The sequence below is a fragment of the Geospiza fortis genome, unplaced genomic scaffold, assembly GCF_000277835.1.
Source record: "Geospiza fortis unplaced genomic scaffold, GeoFor_1.0 scaffold1466, whole genome shotgun sequence".
Taxonomy (NCBI): Eukaryota; Metazoa; Chordata; class Aves; order Passeriformes; family Thraupidae; genus Geospiza; species Geospiza fortis.
In genome coordinates this window covers 56,928-76,780 of record NW_005054635.1, presented here as the reverse complement: position 1 = coordinate 76,780, position 19,853 = coordinate 56,928, and the positions used below count along the sequence as shown (strand labels likewise).

The 19,853-nt window shown below is 37.6% G+C and overlaps 1 protein-coding gene across 1 annotated transcript in view; it reads left to right on the top strand.

Annotated features, from left to right (window-relative positions):
* The window catches only part of APBA1 (amyloid beta precursor protein binding family A member 1), an 82,742-nt gene that overhangs the window by 49,992 nt on the left and 12,897 nt on the right, over positions 1-19,853 (top strand). The window contains exons 3-10 of the mRNA XM_005430446.2: positions 875-976; positions 4,256-4,295; positions 8,226-8,371; positions 13,136-13,168; positions 14,311-14,397; positions 14,959-15,144; positions 18,476-18,655; positions 19,448-19,660. Coding sequence (XP_005430503.1) covers positions 875-976; positions 4,256-4,295; positions 8,226-8,371; positions 13,136-13,168; positions 14,311-14,397; positions 14,959-15,144; positions 18,476-18,655; positions 19,448-19,660 — 987 coding nt within the window. The remainder of the gene's footprint in view (positions 1-874; positions 977-4,255; positions 4,296-8,225; positions 8,372-13,135; positions 13,169-14,310; positions 14,398-14,958; positions 15,145-18,475; positions 18,656-19,447; positions 19,661-19,853) is intronic.

The window sequence follows — 19,853 nt, the reverse complement described above, 5'->3', positions numbered from 1 at the left end:
GCTAAATTTCCCTTTTGAGGATTTTCACTTTCATCTGCTTGGGCAGATATATTTTGTAGGTATCTCCTTAAAATCTGCCTCTAGAAATGCCTACTGGGTTAAAGCTTTGTACTCTTTCATTTTGGTCACCTTCATTAGTTCCACATTCTGTGCTCTTGTGTCACACCCTCATACCAGGGCCCCTACTCTGTAATTCAGATACCTTGCTACAGTTTTTTCTCATCACCAGCATTCATTAGGAATTATCTGTGGTAGAATATCCTTTCCCAAAACAGTCTTCCCCTTTATCAAGATACTTGTTGATCAATCACATAGACAGTTTCTCCATGAATTGTTTATGGAAAAAGGAGAATGAGGAAATCTGATCTAAAGAGCATGTACTGAGCTGACAGCATGAACTGTTGAATATTTTCCAAGTCTTTACTGTATCTAGATTGAGGAGTCCCAGTCCTTGATTAAACTGGTATTGAATTGACATTGAATATATTAATAAATTCTTGAATACACCAATATTACTCTGCACAGTTTATGAAAGTTGTTTTCTAAGATAACGGAATAACTGTTATGGACAACCACTGTGACCTTCCTCTGCTCAGATCAGATTAGTTTAGCACTTCATGTTAGTAATACCTGAGGGCCTGTGTGCTTATGGGGAAGTTTCAGTCTTTTATTCATTTCTCCCAGTTTGACAACTAAATGAACTTTAGCTGAATCCCTGTGTGCTGCTTAAGGTCACTTTTCTCCCATCGCAGCTTACTCTTAAGTGACTTTGCCTTTTCTTTCTTAGAATGTCAGAGCATAGGATGTAGAAAATGAAAGAATAATTTCTACACTGGGCAGTCAAAATAACTTTTGATTTTCTTGCCATGTCTAGTCTCCATCTCCAGATTCCTCTTCACCTCGTGGTGCTGAATCATCAAGCAGACAACATCACCAGGATGTCTGCAGTACAGCAGAGGCTTCCACTAATAAAGAGGTAGAGTAAAACCTTTTTAAAGGCCACAGTCTGGTTCATGCTGCTTATGCCTTTTAATTTTCCTTGCTCCCTTGTACCTGTGCAATCCATTTTCTTCTTTTTTTCTTTCTTATGCTTCTTTACCTTATGCTTGACTGAATTTCTAACATACTGAAGACTCTTTGTCCTGGCATTTCTGACTCTCTGTTCAGCTGTCACTAAATTTTTAAATTTGTTTAACAGGCTGCAGGGTACTAATTTACCAAACAGCCAACATCCCCTCTGTAGCAGAGACAAAATAAAGAAGGCTTTTCCTTTTTTCCACCCGCTAAGAAAGAGTATTTGTCAGCCAGATGAAAAAGGGCTTAAATTAAATTTTTACATAATAAATTATGCTGCTTAATATTTTGCCATTGTAGAAACTGGCCTGCAAGTGATTCTTAATCAGAATTCAGTTCCTCACTTGAGGCTTCTCAGAATAAAGCTACATAGTTTGGGATTTTTCCCCTTACCTGGTAGTGCTTTAGGCTGCAGGACTTCCACCAAAACAAAATAAGCATGAATAGAACTGCTCATAGTGTAAAAAAAAAAAATTTGAAAAAAGGATTTGGATTTGGATAGAGTAGCAGTTTCTGTAAACAGAAAAATCTGCAAAAATTTTTCATAAACTTGAAAACAATCTAGAAACTGCCATAATAAAATATCATATTTTTACTGGTAGCAATGGATGAGTTATTTTTCAAAATTAAAAACCTGATCTACTATAAGTGGATTAAAAATGAAACACAGATAATCCATTCATTCCTTTTTACTTCTGTGATTATCAAGGGATGGAAAAACTTGTAAGATGTATGTAGCTGTACCACTCTGCATTTGCATTTACAAAATAATGAAAAATTTCAAAAGACTGAAGAAACTCATAATTTTTCATATTCTGATGTTTTCAACTATAAATCATGCCTTTAAGTTTTCCTGTGCTTTAATGTTAGGTTATTAAAGCCTTCAGCATTCTTTGCTACAGACTTTATCACTATGTATTTTATATTTTAGCTATTTTTAGGTCTCAGTAAACTTCTTCAAAGAAAGAAAACAAACAAAACACTGTTGATTTCAGTTGTTAGGATGTGCTTACTCAAATTACAGAGGTGATAAACTAGGTTTACTGTAGATTATATTGGGCTATTAGTTTCCCTCAGATAGTGAATAATTCCCACTTTAGTATTTCTAATGCAAGAATAAAAGTAATAAAACAGCCTCATAAATTCTGGATTTTTAGGTCTTAGAGAAACATTTTTATTAAATATAAATTTTTAATAGCAGATGGCAACAAGATTATTGAAAGTAATAAAATATTAGTGACCTTGATGTTTCATTATTCATGACTATATAAAATTAAGAGGTGTAGGTTTCCACCTGTTGGTAACTTCACCTGTTACTTTACTCTTCTAATGGTTTTTGTAGAATGCCTTTCTACCTGGGTAATAAACAAGAAAAATTATGTTTTTGAGTGAGAATAAAGACATACATGATGGTGGTTTGCACCACTCTATCCTGAAAATTAAGTTACTAGGTAAGGGTGGTGAACAGTTGCTAAATCTGTACCAAAGATTTTCTTCACTGCTTAAAAATAAATATCCTTTGTAAAGTATTTATGTATGTGAGCTGCCTCTCGTTTGTAGGGGATTTGTCCTCTATGCCTGCCAGACCCCAGTGTTTGAATGCCCCCTTTAGCACTACATCAGCAACTATTACAAACGTTTGTTGGAGTCTATATGGATAGGTGGAATGCTCCAGTAGGAGCATTCATCTGAGGAGGTGAAAGAGCCACAGATGTGAGAAGGCATGTCAGTGTTCTCACAGCAGCTTAAATGTGTTGGCAGCAGCAGATCATTGATTATTGACATCTTTATTGATGCTAGTGCAGAACCTGATGGACAGGATTCTTGGATTCTCAAACAGCTTAGTAATTTTCAGAGGGAATGAAAAGAACTTAAAGCTTGCACAGACTCAGTTGTCTGTTCACATGCCTTTTGCTTATAATTCACTAATTTTATTTTATAGCAATACATGCATCGCTGGTTAAAAATATTATTTGTTAACATAAATTTTCCATATCTTACAAAAGAAAAGACTCCTTGGGGTTAAGTCAGTCAACCTGTTACATAATTGTCACCTTTCTTGTTTTACCTGAGTTTTCCACTAGTACACAAATCCTGGTAAGTTGCCTGTTGCAAAGAAAAATAATTTGGCATCTATTGCTACATACATCATCTGGAATGATACTTAAAATTACTGAAGATTTTATGCATTATTCTGATCATGTGTATAGATTTTCTTTTAATAGAATGATATTAAGCAGTCACTGGAGGAGTTACTGATAGTACAATCAGTCATAAATTCACTAACTATCCACTTACCTGCCTATGGTAGCAGCAGGTATTTCAGTATATCCGTTACAAATTATATAGTGCCGCATACAATTTTGTTTGATAAATTTTTGTATATGGTTTATGTTATTAATTAAACAAAGTGGTGAACCTCACCCACTGAAAGTTGTAGCCATCAGATATCTGAAGGATTAGTCTCATAGTCTTTCACAGAAAATACCAGTAGGGTGTATGGTATTACTTTAGTGTGTGTATTTGCATGCACAGGTCAAGGTTCTATTTATTCCTTCACTATTTATGTAATTGGTGCTACCAAATGTGCTCTTGTGCTCCATACCGTGTAAGCCAGTTGGTGCTGAGGTCATGGTGAATCCCGTTATTCCAGAGAACAGAGGCTGTTCCCTAACCTATTAAAATCTAGAATGCTTTTTGTAGGCACTGTTAATGTGAAGGATACATCTAAAACCATTCCTAATGAATAACTGTATTTTGTTAAGGATGGTTTCAGTCATGAATTATAACAGTAAAGTGCAAGTTTTATATTCCTGTACGCATTTATTTCTAGTTGGAAGATCCAGTATCTTTGAGATATTATGTACTTCCCTCCATATTTCTTGATTATTAAAAGTAGTGCACCTGTTGGTGGATAATTAATGCACTTGTGAAGACCAACAAGTAAGTGAAGTCTGGTCTTACCATATTGTCTACTAAGTAGACACAAGTGGAATACATTGAATTTACCATAGTAGGTGCTTAGGGCTTGAAAATAATAAATTTAAATAATAATAAGTGTTTCTATCTTTACTAATAGCTATGGCTAATTAAAGTTTGGGTTTTTTTGGCACGGAGAAATTTTTAATGCATATTTGTGCATGCTATGTTCTGTTTGAAATCCTTTTTGTCTTAATTACAGTCCAGAAAAAGCTTGGCTTCATTTCCAACGTATGTTGAAGGTAAGATAGTTCTACACTTTCTAAATGTTTTTTTTTCGCATCAAAAAACCCACCTATATAATGCATAAAATTTTACTTTTATTTGCTGAATAGAAAAGCTACTAGGGTTGGGTGTACTGATTTAGATTACGTTGTGTCTAATTCAGAACCTGAGCTAAATCCTACTGTGCTCCTTCAGAAATTCGGAAACATGGAGCTTTTAGTTTTTTGGTGTTTCATTCATTGTGTCTGTATCAGTTATGCTGTTTTTTCCCCTCAGTATCACTTAAAACACTGCTTTCTTTATGGTGTTTGCACAACACATAAGAATGTTTGTGGACAAGATAAATAGACTAAGCAAGAAGACTGTAGGGCTCTGTCTGGCATTGATTTCAATTGGCAGTCTCAATCTAATCTCAGCTGGATTTATGGACAGGCCCGCCAGTGAAAATCTGCTTTGTTTAACAACTACTTGTCTCTTTATTAAATACTGCATCCCATCTCAGAGTTAAGGTTTCAGTAGTGCTGAATTTTTTCGGAACAATATGAAAAAGCAAGTTACCTGCCCCATGAACTGCTGTTACTTTTTGTATGAGTCTGCATCCTGTCTCTTCTGCAGGAGGAGCACAAGTTGTGCTCAGTTGTGCAGTTGTGACAGAAGCAGAAAATAGAAGTTTTTTGTTTTGTTTTGCTTTTACTTTTCCATTGACAGTGGTTGTTCCATGTGCTTGATGAAATTTTAGAAATACAGTTGATGTAATACTTTATTTGGACTTCCTTGTCACTCTTTGGATTGCTTTACAGTATACGGTGTTTAGTTGATAATGTGATAATTTTCTTTAGACTGCAAATTGATTGTTGTTTTAGTCTTCAGAGTATAAGCTGCCTGTTTTGGAATCTCTGACCAGAATGTCAGTTAGTTCATAGCTAAACATTGGAATTTTGGAGCAATGATCTCTCTTAGAATTTAAGTTCATCTCCTATTGATAGTCCTATCAAGGGACTATATATTCTATATATAGGAATATATATCTATATTTTAAAAGTAATTATCTCCACCTTAGGAAAAAAATAAATGGTACACTAAAATTTTCTTGGTGCTTGGTCCAGTGCAAAATTCCTTAAAATTACAAATGTTCCATTTTTATGCACCAGCAGTCCAAGGAAAAATTTGCCAGCACCTATGCTATGTTTTCATTGAGGTAATAGTTTTGTTGTCAGAGGTAATAAAAGGAGGAGGTATTCTAAAAAACAGTGCTGTCTGTGTGCTCACCTCTGATGCAATTGGAGCATTACCTTTTTTGGGGTTTAATATGCACTTTCTTAGAGTCTTATACCTTTTCCCATTTTTTCCCCCTAATTTTGATCAGAAATTGTACTATAAAAAGTTTTGCACCTCTTTAGTATAGTGGTGGAAGTGGTGAAAAGGCCTTATGTGTAGAGTAATAGTAGCACTTAGAATGCTGTGTGATTTCTGTGTAAATATGTAGTACTTCCAAATGCATGAATTTCCCTAAGGAAATAACTCAGTTTCTTTAGGTCATGTGCTTGCAAATAACTGTTCATTTTGAGAATTTTCAAGATACATACTGCCTGAGCAAACTGCACACTGGAGATGAGCATCTTAAATTTGCTAATCATTAATTTTTGTGTTAAAAAAATTATAAGGAAGACAAGCTTGCTCACAAGATTTATATGTGTGCTTCTGTCTGTGTGTATAGTTTCAGTGTGATACTTGTCTCCAGATCTTTCTTTTTTATTTTAATCATTATAATGACTTGTTTTTCCTTGAGGCCAAAGCCACGCATGCTCATTCTGAGAGGTTGTTAGTCCTATATGTTATCATTAGAACAAAATTGGCATTGTTAGTAATTTCAAACTTAAAGCCCCATCACCTTATAGTACAAGATACCCCTTGATTTTAGAGGAAAAAAGAAAGACAAACATAAACACGGGTGTTCTGTGATAAAATGTGAACATATTTACCATGAGCATTCTTTAATATGATTTATATTTCACTTGTCTTGAGGAACAATTGTTTTCCCTTACTTTTAAGAACAGGAAGTTGCTTAAGTTAACCAGCCTCACTTTTGGATCATGACAGTTTAAACGTGGTGTCAAAATGGAACATTTTCATGTATAAAATTTTTACATAAGGCTGCCAAACATTAAAAATCTTACAAATCGTAAGTGCTGCTTTGTAAGGATTTGCATTGCTTGGTTATGAACACTTTACACCCCATCACTTTCCACTTTTCCAGAAGTTGATGGGTGTTGGATCTCTAAGGATCTCTGGACTAAGAGTGTTGGTTTGCCATCAAGACAGCCCATGCTCTGTGTATTTAATAACATTTTTATTTAATTCAGTACTTTAACACAGTATCCTTGTTAACACTACTATTTTTAAGGGTCTGTGGCATAAAAATATTGTGATGTGTGGTATGTGTTGAGCATTCTGGGCAGATTGTTCTTGCCTGTTGCACCAACTGTAGTTAATGCACAAGCAAGAAAGAGCCTGATGGCAGCTATGAAACTGCACCTTTCCTCTTTCTGCTGTGACTGTTGGTCTGAGAATTGCAAGGCTGTTTTTGATGGGTGAGGAGCGAGCTAAGTAACTGTGTCTGTCCCTTTATCACAGTGAAAAATCATGCTCCAGGCTGATCCCTACTCACAAACAATGAGCTATTGTGAGAAACAGGCTGGGTTAACAATTGTAGCTTTGGCTGGAGAGATGTTGTACTAGGTTTGTGTAGCAAGGTTTTGGTAGTGGGGTAGGCACCAAGGGTGTATTCTTTGAGAAACTGCTGAAAGCTTCCTGCCTGTCTGATAGAGTCAGCGCCAACTGGCTCCAAGACAGACCACCACTGGCCAAGGCTGAGCCCATCAGTGGCAGTAGTAGCACTTCTGGGATAATGTATTTAAGAAGGGGGCAAAGACTCTGTTCCACAGCAACTGCAGCCAGAGAAGAAGGGGCTGGGAATGTGTAAAAGAGGGATCTCTGAAGACAAGGTCAGTGGAGTAGGAAGGACTGGAGGTGCTCCAGGTGCCAGAGCAGAGTTTCCCATGCAGCCCATGGGAAAGACCATGGTGAGGCAGTTGTGCCCCTCCAGCCAGTGGAGCTCGAAGTGGAACACATACCCACAAGCAGCCCCTGGAGGACCCCAGGGAGGGCCCCACATGCCAGATCATATGGATGCCCAAAAAGCCAGGCTATGACCCCATGGAAATCCCAGGCTGGAGCAGGCTCCCTGCAGAGTATGTGGCCCATTGGAGAGAGGAGCTCACCTGGAGCAGGCTTTTTGGCAGGACTTGTGATGCCATAGGGAGTCCACACCAGAGCAGTCTGTTCTGAAGGATTGTCTCCCGTAGGAGATATCCCATTCTAGATCAGAGGAAGGATGTGAGGCCTCTTCTCCATGATGAATAAGGAGCATCAGAGACAGCATGTGATGAACTGACCACAGCCCCCATTCCCGTGTACTTCTGGGTGCAGGAGATAAAGAAAATTGGGAATAAAAGTGAGTCCAGGAAGAAGGTGTTGTAACATCTGTTTTTATTTTTCATTATTCTACTTTGTCTTCATCAGTAATAGATGAAACAAGTTTTCACAAGTGGAGTCTTGTTTTGCCCATGACAGTAACTGATGAGTGATCTCTCCCTGTTCTTGTCTTGCCCCATGAGACTTTCACTATATTTTTGCTCCCCTGCCCTTCTGAGGAGAGGAGCGATAGAAGGGGTTTGGTGGGCAGGGTCAGCCCACCACGAATTCCGATACAATTATAGTTTGATGTTTTAGTGCCTTTGAAAGTGCTGGTTGCCTTTTTGTCATGCTAAACTGAAGTATTTCAGAGGAGGATTTGCAGCCATCAGGTACAGACTCAAGTTGTCTCAGTTCTGCTTTTGCTGTGTTTCACCATGATTGTCTTCAGTGATGGCTTTCCTGTATTACAGTTCCTGGACCTTGCGATCCTGAAGACCTAATTGATGGAATCATTTTTGCTGCCAATTACCTTGGTTCAACTCAACTCCTTTCTGATAAAACTCCATCCAAGAATGTGAGAATGATGCAGGCTCAGGAAGCTGTCAGCAGGATCAAGGTGAGGAGTAATTCCTGCCGCTTCTTCTATGGCTGTTTTATGATTGTGGATATGAACTTCTTTCTTATGCAGTATGTTTTTCAGGTGGGGTTATCTGTAGTTTCAGAATGAAAGGTGCCTCACCTTTCCTTTGCAAAATAAATCGCGTATGCTGCTTATGGAACAAGACTGATAAGGGGATGTTACCAGGTCATTTTAATTCCCTGTGGTAATACTCAAGCTGTGTACACTAAACCAGAATCTGAAGTGAGTGGTGGTCAAAGTTAGATATTACCTGGGTGTGGAGGGAAAACAGGTTAAGGAAATAACTAGTAAGTATTGCAGCTGCTTCTGGCTTGGCACTGAATGGAACTGCTACTGTTGTAGTGACTGCAGTTCTTTTTGACCCTGTTGTGGACACTTGTTTCTCCACACATAACAGCTGTGAGCTGATGTGCTGATTAAAAAAACCCTGTGATGGTAAAGAGAAGTGGGGAAAAAATAATTTGTCCTGGAATCTGAAAAAATTTGTTTCAAAAGAGAAATTCCATCTGATTTCTGTACAGGCCATTTCCAGCAATGGGAATGCTGCTGTACAGTAAGTTACAATTATGACATTGTCAGCTGAAATTAAGGTGTGTGGATGAAGTATTGCACAGTTGTACAGGATGCTGCAACATTCCCACTACCCATACATGGCTGGCTAGTAGGCACACAGCTTCATCTTCTGCTAATTCAGCTAATTAACACAACCTACTCTGGGAATTTTTCTTATTTTAATATCTGTATGTTCTTCTTTTGTATATTTTATTTTGGCTTCCAGCCAGATTTGGTGTGCAATTATATAAAACAGAGTGAAAGAGGAGAGGTTATCAGCAAGACCAATAATATTATCTGTTAAGGTCAGCTGATGCTTCCTACTCCTTTTATTCCTTCCACTGCTTTCAATGGCAGGTGTTCAGTTTAGTCTCTGTATATAACTTTGACGCAGAAGCTCCAAATAGAGCCATTGAGACAACTTCCAAAAAATGTAATTTTGCTGGTGTTCAAATGCATAAGCTCTTGTAACCTTGTCTCTGAAATTTGTAAACACTCACATTTTAGAAAAGGTGGCAATGTAGCCTTCCTGTTAGAGATTATATTCCACCATCTCTTTAGAAGTCTTTACTACGTTGAACTATGAAACCTTTTGCAGAAGAGTGATTTATCTTTGTTCATTGGCGACTCTGGATTAAGTGACATTCTTTAAAAATATGTTTCATGCAGCTTTTTCAACAATGGAAGGTCTTGGTGTGTTCTACACAAACCTGCAGTGAAGAGTTTTTCTTATAGAGTCTGTTTTTTTCCTGCTCTGAGCAAATAGGGCTTTGCCCTTCTGTTTAGTAGCCTCTTTGTGTTCCTTCTTGATGCTTGGGTGTGTGTTAGAAAACTTGTCTGATTTGAGTGAACAGGAACTAAAGGTAAGGGAGAGAAGCGAGGGCTTTGGTGAGGCTGGATCTAGGAGGGACACGTCACTGGAGGGTGAAACAAAAGATTAGCATCAGTTGTCATAGGAAATAGGTATCAGGAGTGGAACTTGAACCACAGGAAGTTTGTACCTAGAAGGTAAAGCTTGTGTAGGAATACACTTAAGAAAAAGATTGCAGGGTTACGGTAGACAAAAAGAAAACCTGAATTGATTCAAACTGGGCCTAAGAGGTGTAAGAGTATAGAATCTTTCTCTGATACAAAACATATTTTGTAGACATTCATTAGCAAAATACTCTTCTGAGGGTTCTGTTATGCCTCAGCATTTCTGTGCATCAAAACAGAAGAAATCTATTTAATGCCTTTTACTTGTTAACACCATAATTTGTGCATCTGTGTAAATCAGCAGGCATGGATATCCTTTCTTATAGTGCTTTTGCCTCAGGCTTGAGGCCTGAGTGATAGCATTTGTTACCTGGTAAAATACACCTAGCTGGTGTATTTAATTTTATGAAACTCGATGTATTTCAGAAAATTATTGACTTGTATATTGTACACATTACCTTAGAAGACTTCTTGGACAGTTACTGCTTTCTACTTCTAAGTAAAGCACAGGCTTTAAATCCCCCTGCACCTTAGGCTTCTTGGCTTATAAGGGTTGGTTTTGGCTGGTATCCTAGATGTGTAAATTATGGCCCTACTCATGTTTGTTTACAGAGTGCCTTTCTTGTTGTATGTCAACCATTTCTCCACTGTTGAAGAAAACAAAGCTTTAAATTAAGAATGAGCTTTTAAAATACACAGACTTGAAGCTGAGTATTAAAAAGAGGTGAAGAGCTTTGTTTGAGCCCTGTTATTTATACCTTCACAAAAGTGTGTACTGTCTGAATTTAATAATGTCTAAATTACTCCTTTTAGCAGAGCCTTCAGACCACGTATTCATTCATTTGGAATATGAACAGACTTTGAAAACAATTCTCCAGGCTTCTTCTTTAAAGAAGTATCTTTTCAGGTGAAAGTACAAGAGTTGGGTGTTTTCTTGCTTGGCCTTCATCCCTGTGAAGTCCAGCTAAGTTTAAACAGATGCACTGCTTTGAAGTTGTTCATCAAATGTAGTTAGGAGTATTTCATTAGGAGGCACTTTTAGCATGCTGTGGGGTAGGTTTGAACATTTCTAGGTAACACCTGGTTTAATTTCTGAGTGTAATTTAAGATAGAACGCATATGTGGGATATTTAGTTTAGTATTTCACACATTTTCACACACTCGGTGTCCTCTCCATGCTCACTGAGTTGCAAAACATTTTTTGTAGGGACTAAATGGATTGAATAAACTTAGGACCTCTCTGTAGCAAAAGCAGAAGCTTGTTGGGTTTTAATGTATTGTAATTTTGGAAATTGCATCTATATAAATAAATACATTTCATTTACCTTAAATGAAAATCCTGTATTCTGTATATTAAAAAAAAATTGTGTGGATTAGGTATATTCGGGTTTTTTTTTTCTTCTAGGAGTACAGAAATAATCTTTGATTTGAGTTAGCAAAATAATGTGGTGATAACGAGGATTTGTTTAATAAAATGTCTTGCATAGAATTATCCCAATTTTTTTGTTGTTCATGGACCATAACTTCTTTTGTGACATTTCCATGCAGTGTTAAATCACTTACTAAAAGTGCTTGATCCATATCATTGCCTTATTTTATGAAATATTTGAAAGTAGTTCTTCAGTATGCTTCCATTTGAAGAACAGAATTTTCAGTATATTGAATTTCAGTATAATTTGGTAAATTGTTGATTCTACATTTTAAAGTTGTAGCTCCAGGATTTTTTTCATCCCCTGTCTCCTTTTTCTTAATTTTGTCCTATACTTTTCTTCTTTTGGGAGGTCCATGATTCTAAAGTTTGGGAAAGGTGAGAAAGAAAGGCTTGAATTTGGAAGGATATCTAAATGCTCTATCTAAGGAGTGTCTCCTCCTTGCCCAGTGTATGACAGGCAGCTGTTACTCAATATAAGTATATTATTTCTGAGTTTTAATTTAATTTGAGAGTAATGTAATGAAGAGCCTGCCATGTAAGGCAGTTTTAATTGCTTTTACAATAGTTTGCAATCACCTGTTGCAAAATAACCTACCAGGCTATAAAATACTTCTTAGTTTGAAAAGGGTGACTAAAAGCTATTTTGAGAATATTTCTATTTGTAAACAAGGAGTGTGGCCTAACCTTTATGTAGCTGCTTTCAGATTTGTTTAGACAAAATCTGACAGATTTAAGTTGTGAGCATCAGTATTAAAATGTTTGATGTGTCATATGATTCAGGCCTCCTATTTGCTCTTTGTAGAAGTAGCTAGTGCTGAGTCTGTCTGAAGCTTGTAACTATAAGCCTCCTTCCCACCATGAGCACGCCTGTAAATTTAATTTAAAAAGAGCCTGTTACTGTTGGAAGTTAAGGGCTAATTGCCAGCCTGGTGAGTATTGCATTCCTTCAATGAGCAGGTCTGTTAAGTTCAGTTCACCATTGGTTTGAATTCATGATTGAATTCATGACTCAAGACTGTAAAAATTATGTTTGTTTGGGTTGTTAGTAGAAATGTTTTTTAAGGTGTTTCTGGAGCTGAAACACATGCTCCACTGCTTGCTTGAAAAAATGTGATAGTGGGGACATATCTTTGTGTAGGTGTCACAGGAAGATTTGTTGACCAGTTCACTGTGTGAACATTGGTGCTGATTTATTTGCTCAGAAGAAAGAGAAAATGATGGTGACAGTTACCTTCTGTCATGTCATTTTTCCAGGAAAAAGCAGCATAGTGTTAAGGAGGTTGTTTTTTTGAAGTCTGTTGAGGTATGAGATCTGAAAAACCTGTAATAATAAAGAAAGCATACAATTTTTCTCTCACCTTTTACATTGGTGTACCTTCAAAAGAAATAACTTCTTGTAATGGTTTACACTGCTGTAAGTGAGGGGAAGATCTCTTCTGTTTCTTAAACCATCCTCCCCTCACCAAGCCTCAACAATTACACTCAAAATTACCTTGTTTGTTGCAAGTAACATTTTAAGTGAAAAAACAATCCTTTTGTGTTCTTCCTGACTCTTTTGGTGCTGTTTCTTTTAATTTCTGAAATTAATTGTGCTAAACATGAAATTTTACAATTTTTTAAGCTAAAAAAAAACAAGGCGGAATTTAATTTAAGCAGGGACTAATTTAGACCAGCTAGTAGTCTGTGAGCCCTGACATTAGTTTGTAGATTCCTGCTTGATTTGGAGTCTCTGTAAGTTCTTCTAACTGTTCTCCTGTCTCTGTTTGTTCCATGCTAAGCAGATGGCCCAGAAATTAGCCAAAAGCAGGAAGAAGGTGCAGTACAAACTCCATCAGCTTGATGTTATGCTTGTTCTTTTGTTTTCTGGGAGGGTTTTTCCCTTTCTTTTTATTTTGTGGTTTTATTTTCTGCATCCAGCAAGGTTTTTTCAGATTTGTTTCTGAGCCACCATGACATATCTGGGAAATCAGTTGCCTGATTGGCCATTTTTTGTTGCTTCTCATTAGCCATTTCATGTTAGAAATAGAAGAAAGATTGGATCTATCAAATGGTTACAGGCAGTACCCAAAATGCATATTAAAGAATCAGGACTGACATGGCAAAGGTTTACACATTGTAAAATTATGGATTAAAATGGACTGTGGGGTTTTTTGTTTGTTTTGGGGTTTCTTACTTTTTTTTAGACTTTTTTATTTTAATTTAATCTTTATGTTGGAGTGCTTTGTTTGACTCACAGAGATGTCAAATTGCTGGATGCAAAAAAAAAGTTTGTCTATACATACAGTAATATACTGAGATTGACTCATTTTGTTTTGTTTGTGGAGCTTTCAACTATCTTTTAACAAGTGTAATTTTAAAAATATTACAAATGTTTGCTTTCTATTAACAAAATATTACTTCTTTAGTGGGTTACTGCTTGAAAAGTATCTTGTCTGACTGCTTGTCTGACTGTGAAGGTCTTCTTGCCAGAGCTGCATTAAGAATAGCTCAAACAGTACCTCCTGTGGTACAGGTTTTTCCACTGGTCTTGGCAGCCACTGCTAGCCAAAACAGAAATTCCTCAGGCAGGAGATACTATTAGGCCTTTCTATGGCTTGTATGAAAATCTTATTTGAAGTGGGATTCATAGTGTGCAGAAAATGGTAAAATCATATTACTTTCAAAAAATCTTTATAATTCATGCTGCAGTCAGGTATAATTTTACTGAATCAGGAAAAAATAGCAGGCAAGCTTTTATGAGGTTAACTTTTTTTCAAACAATACCCAATTCACTTTCACATATATGATATAGTTTCCACATCTTTGTGTTTATCTTTTGCTTCTGCAGTCTAATACTCTATCCTGCATTGCTGTTCTGGTAACTGTGTCTTAGTGTACCCCTGTACGTGAACTAACATCATTATTAGTAAGTATGTTACCTAATGTGTTTGTTTGACTCTAATCCATTTATTTGCAGGCTCCAGAAGGTGAATCTCAACCCATGACTGAAGTGGACCTCTTCATTTCTACACAGAGAATAAAAGTACTGAATGCAGACACACAGGTATAGACATAGACATCTTTGTTAGGATTGTTGGAAAAGACTACTGGAATAGACTTTCACGTACATGTTAAAATTTGTCTTTAAAATGTGCTGGATCTTATATTCCCCTCTAGGCAGAAATCCATGGTCAAGTTCCATGTCATACAAGCAATTACTCCGGTGTGTCTGACTATAGAAATAATTAGAATTTGTGGGTGAGATAATTGCAGTCAACTTAGGTCTTCTAAGCCATGCTACATCAAGTATTGATTGTGCCCAGAGTAGCCCAAAATATTTAGCTGCAATAATTTGCTTGTAGTCCTGTACACATACATGCTCAGCATATGCAGGTTCTGCAATTCAGGTCTTGATGTACTTTTCCACAGAAAAAAATGCTGTAAAACTTTCTCTTTGTTTTATTTTTGGAAAATGAAACTCTTGGTTTCTGTTGTATTTCCCTTCACGCATGACAGATGTTACAGATTTCACCTAACAGAGGTCTTACAGATATTTGTATGATGCTAGATGTCCAATAAGATCCTAGTTGAAGCAGCTGCTTATGTTGGTTTTCTTATTCCCCAGGAAACCATGATGGATCATCCCCTGCGGACCATTTCTTACATTGCTGATATAGGAAATATAGTTGTTCTGATGGCTCGTAGGCGAATGCCACGCTCTAACTCCCAGGACAATGTGGAAGCATCTCACCCCTCTCAAGATGGAAAGAGGCAGTACAAAATGATTTGTCATGTCTTTGAGTCTGAGGATGTAAGCAATTACATTGTCTTGCAGTTTTCTAGGGGTGGAAAAGTAAGCAATTTTGATAGGCCCAAAGCCCATTGTGAGTGGTCCTATATGCTTTTGAACTGGACCCAGTATTTCATCTAAGCAGGGGAACTTGCCTGCCATTTATATGTTTGGACATGATATGTCACAGGAAGTTGGTGTTTGTAGAAATGCTTACTTTTTTAAAGTTTCTTCAGTGCCTTCCAGTATCAGTGATAGGAGGGTCCAGTTGCTGCAGGTTACAAATACCAGCTCAAATTTTGCATAGGAGAGGGAAAGTCTATCAGAGATGCTTGTTTTCATAGGGAAATTCTAATCCTGTCTTGCATTGAGGATCAGTCACTGATGCATACCAGAAAGGTGATTTTTTATTTTTCAGGTGGTTTGTGTAGGGGCTGTAGTTACTGTCATCATACCAAAAAGCCAGCAAAGAAAGTTTTCAGCAATCCCAAAATATGCTGAATAGAGACATAAATGACTAAATTTTAATCTGCGGCACAGTTAAGGTACTTTACACAGGATTAAGTTACTTTACACAGGACTTGATCTCCTGTCTTGACAATCAGTGTTTATAACTTGCCAATTTTATGTAATTTTAACAGTAACTTTCAGTAACTGAAAAGTAAAATCAAACTTACTAGATTGTAGTGGTTAGATACGCAGTTTTTAGGATCACAGTCAAGTTAACCCTAGTAATGTGGGAAACTAACATGCTCAAGAGAAGTAAGTAAAAATACCAGTTTCTTCCATGTCTTCCAAACTACAGTGTACAGCGAGGACTTTGAGATGGGAAGGTTTTCTTGAATAAGGAGCTGATTTTATGTAATAATTTAATGTAATCCCCTCTAAACTTCTGTCTGAATATATTATTGCCCCTGAATATATTATTGCCCATGAGTGTGTATACATGACCCACTGCTGCAGTTAAAAAGTAAGGATGAGCACTGATGAAAGTAATCCTGGATCAAAATTGACAGCATGTAAAAATTCTGGATTCTTTCCACAAAATAATGTGTTTTGTAAACCTGTTTTGTAAAGCCTTTTAAGAATCTGGTATGAAATACAGTAGCCAATGTATTTTTTGGTTAATAACATTTGACATGCTACCCACTTTGAGGCTGCTGTTCCTGTGTTTCTAGTCACAAGTTTGGACACTGCTTGCTCTTTTACTGGACAAGTTGTAAAAGCAGAAATCAAACTGTCAGGTGCCACATTCTTGGGCTTATTTTCCTTTACTGTGGGGTGGTCTGACCCTTTGCATGATCCATACTTTCCAGATCTGTTTCCTAGGCTGCTGTTAATACTTTGGCTAGCTAAAATTTGAACTTCCCAGTCTATGGTTTGTTTAGATCAGCCTGTATTTGTGTTATGTAAATCCAACTGGCTTGTAAAATGCCTGTAGATCTAAGAAAAGCTCAAGGGGAAAATATGCTGAAAACCTGCAGATTATATCAGCTCTCCTTAGTCATGGTATATAGCTCACTGGTAACTTGTCAAATTTATTTCAAATACTGAAGTGACTAACAGTCAGAATGGAAGGACTGCAGCAGCAACAAAATGGCAGCTTCAAAGATTTTATACCGTCAGTGAAGTAATGTGGCCTGTTTATATTATAAAACCTGTCTTTTCTTCTTCTGGGGTGGCTGGGTACTTGGCAGAATCCACACAGTAAGTGAAACAGAAGCTGTAAGCCTGTGAGTAGATGTTGGCCAGAACATGTCTCTGCTTGGATGAGTCTTTGTCTAAAGAGGACAGCACCAGATTTTCAGCTGTTTAGAGGTGTACCTTTAGATGAGTTGAACCATAAATTAGTGATGTGTCCAAATGCTGGGGGTCTGATCTCTTCCTGGGAGTGAAGATGCATGTATATGAATGTAAAGTCTGCACTCTTCACTTATGTTACCAAGTTATGGAGGTGCAGTTTTCCCATTTTCTTGCTGCCCTTGCTGTCAAAATTAGCCTTGCTGCCCTTGCTGTCAAAATTGGTCTTAGCTTTGGTAATATACTACTGGCCTACATATTGGTCTTTTCAGCACCAGCAATCATGCTGTTCTCATTAGCAGGTTTAGTGCTAGTTTGAGCTAAGATAAAACATTTTTATTTCTGTGTTGGGAACCTTTCCTTTATTAGGGACCAAACTGGACTTTAAAAATGGCCATCAGACTGTATAAAAGTACACCTGAGCAGCATTCATTCGTTACCAGTACTCTGCCAGGCCTCCACTGTCAGCTGTGGAGCTCTCTGTTTCTCTTCCCTGCCTTTGCCATAGGCGGCCCTGTGTTTCAGTGCACACCACAGCCACCTCCTGTGCACTACACAGTGCTCACTGGGTGAATCTCTCCACCTATACACAGCAGTACTCTGCACCATGCTGTGCTTTGCTCTCCTGCCCTTTATTTGCCTGACCATGATTACTGTGTCGAAGTTGGGCATCCCTCTGGCCTTGCTTGGCACAGAACTTTCCCCACGTCTGCCTGCTGCCCAGTTTCAGTCCCACAGCTGCAGGAATCAAATAGCTCATGGTGGGAGCAATGCAATGTAGTGAGAGGTGCATTTGGTGGCTTTGGGTGCAGACAAGACTCTGGGAAGCTGCAGGTGCAAGAGGGTGCTCACAAAGGACAGAATGAGTAGGAAGGAGGCAGAGAACTCCCAGGAATATGTGAGTTGGAATGAGGGAAATAAGTGTAGGGGATAGAGGCTGAAGGTAGTAGCAGGATGAAGAAGGAGGTGCATATGACTATGTGCAGTTACTTTAGGGCTTGATCTGGTCTCGAGTTGCTGCCTTTTTCCTTTTTTTGTCTGAGGCTGAGATAGGAGTCACTATCAATGTTGTAAAGGATGGTAGGAAAAGTTGGAAATACCTTTTAAATGTGGTTGTGTGTTTCCTAGTAGACATTTTCTTTTTCATTGCTTGCTTCGGAGAATAACGTTGCTTCTGCTGGAAGGGAGTACCATCTGGGAGCAGCATGTGTGGGAAGAATGATAGGTGAAACCCACAGTCACTGCGGTGGCTCTACCTTTACACTTACATTAGCAGTTCTTACCTGTGAAAGGATGTCTTTCTCATATTTGTAATTTATAATTGCTTACTGAGCTAGATTCATGGCAGACCTGAATGTGTTGAGATTTTGTGGGTCTTTAAAATTAATTTGTGAGGCACAAATATTTTTTAGACTGGATTGCAGTAACTTGTAGGTTCATCAACTTGATGATCCATTTTACGGTGTGATTGTAACAGAAAGTGTCAGTGGATATGAGCATCAGAATGTTTCACTTTTTTCTTTTCTTTTCCCTTTTCTGGGAACTGCTACAGGCGCAGCTGATTGCACAGTCCATAGGTCAAGCATTTAGTGTGGCCTACCAAGAATTTCTGAGGGCAAATGGAATCAACCCAGAAGACCTTAGCCAGAAAGAATATAGCGACTTGCTTAATACCCAGGACATGTACAATGATGATCTGATTCACTTCTCCAAATCTGAAAATTGCAAAGATGTATGTATCCTTTTTTTTTCCCCCACAAATATTCAGCTGCTCTTTATCAGTTGCAGGCCTGTGTTGGCAGAAACTAAAAAACCATTAATACTTCCTATAAATTATCTCAGTTAGTCTAGGATATCCTCCCTAATAGAACACCCTGTCATCTGTTCTGTTTCAAATGCAAACAGTGAACCCCAAATTTATCTGCAGTCAACTGATTTACCATCTGTTTCTGTTCTTTTTACCAAACAATTTTCAGACATGTTTGAATGCGAACTTAAAGCAGATTAACAGATTAATACAATTAAAAAAATTACAGTGAACAACATAAAATTTATAGAAGCAGCGGTGTTTATGAACATGATTGATTTCAGGTTTTAAATAACTGTGTGTGCCAGAAGGCTTTGCAGCTTGCTTGATAAAAATGAACCAGTGTGCAACTGAAGCACACAGGTAATGTTTTTCCAATGCAAAGTTGTAAAGTCTTGCAATCTCTTCTTATTTAGCTTTGTCTACCAAGCCCATGGCACCAGGGTTTCCTTCATTGGAATTTCTTCTATTCATAAACAGAAATTACTTCTGAGGGGTGTTCAGCACTAAGTCTGTATTGTGTGTCATTTAATGTTTGAATGCAAATGAAAGATAGTAAAACATGTACCCTATCTTGTTTTGCCTTTGAATTAGGAAGGCAGGTTGCAAATGAAAAGGGGTATATTTGTTGGGTTTGTGAATGTTTGGAGGGGGATGATATTAGTTCCATGGGTGTAAAAGAAACTCTTTTTTTAAACACTTTTTCTTACTATACAGGTTTACATTGAAAAGCAAAAGGGAGAAATTCTAGGTGTGGTGATTGTTGAGTCTGGCTGGGGATCCATTTTGCCTACAGTTATCATAGCCAACATGATGCATGGAGGACCGGCAGAGAAGTCTGGGAAGCTGAACATAGGGGACCAGATCATGTCAATCAATGGGACCAGCTTGGTTGGTTTACCACTCTCAACATGTCAGAGCATTATAAAGGTAGGGAAAATGTTTCTGGTAGCTACACATTTTAAAGAGACATAATTGAAAAGCATAAAGTATAAAACTGAAGTAAATTCTTACCAAATGTTTGCATAGCACTTTGCATTTCATGATCTGAAAAAATAGTGTAAATTACACCACACCAATTTTCTGACTGTGACCACTGAAAGTAGTGTAATCTAACATCATT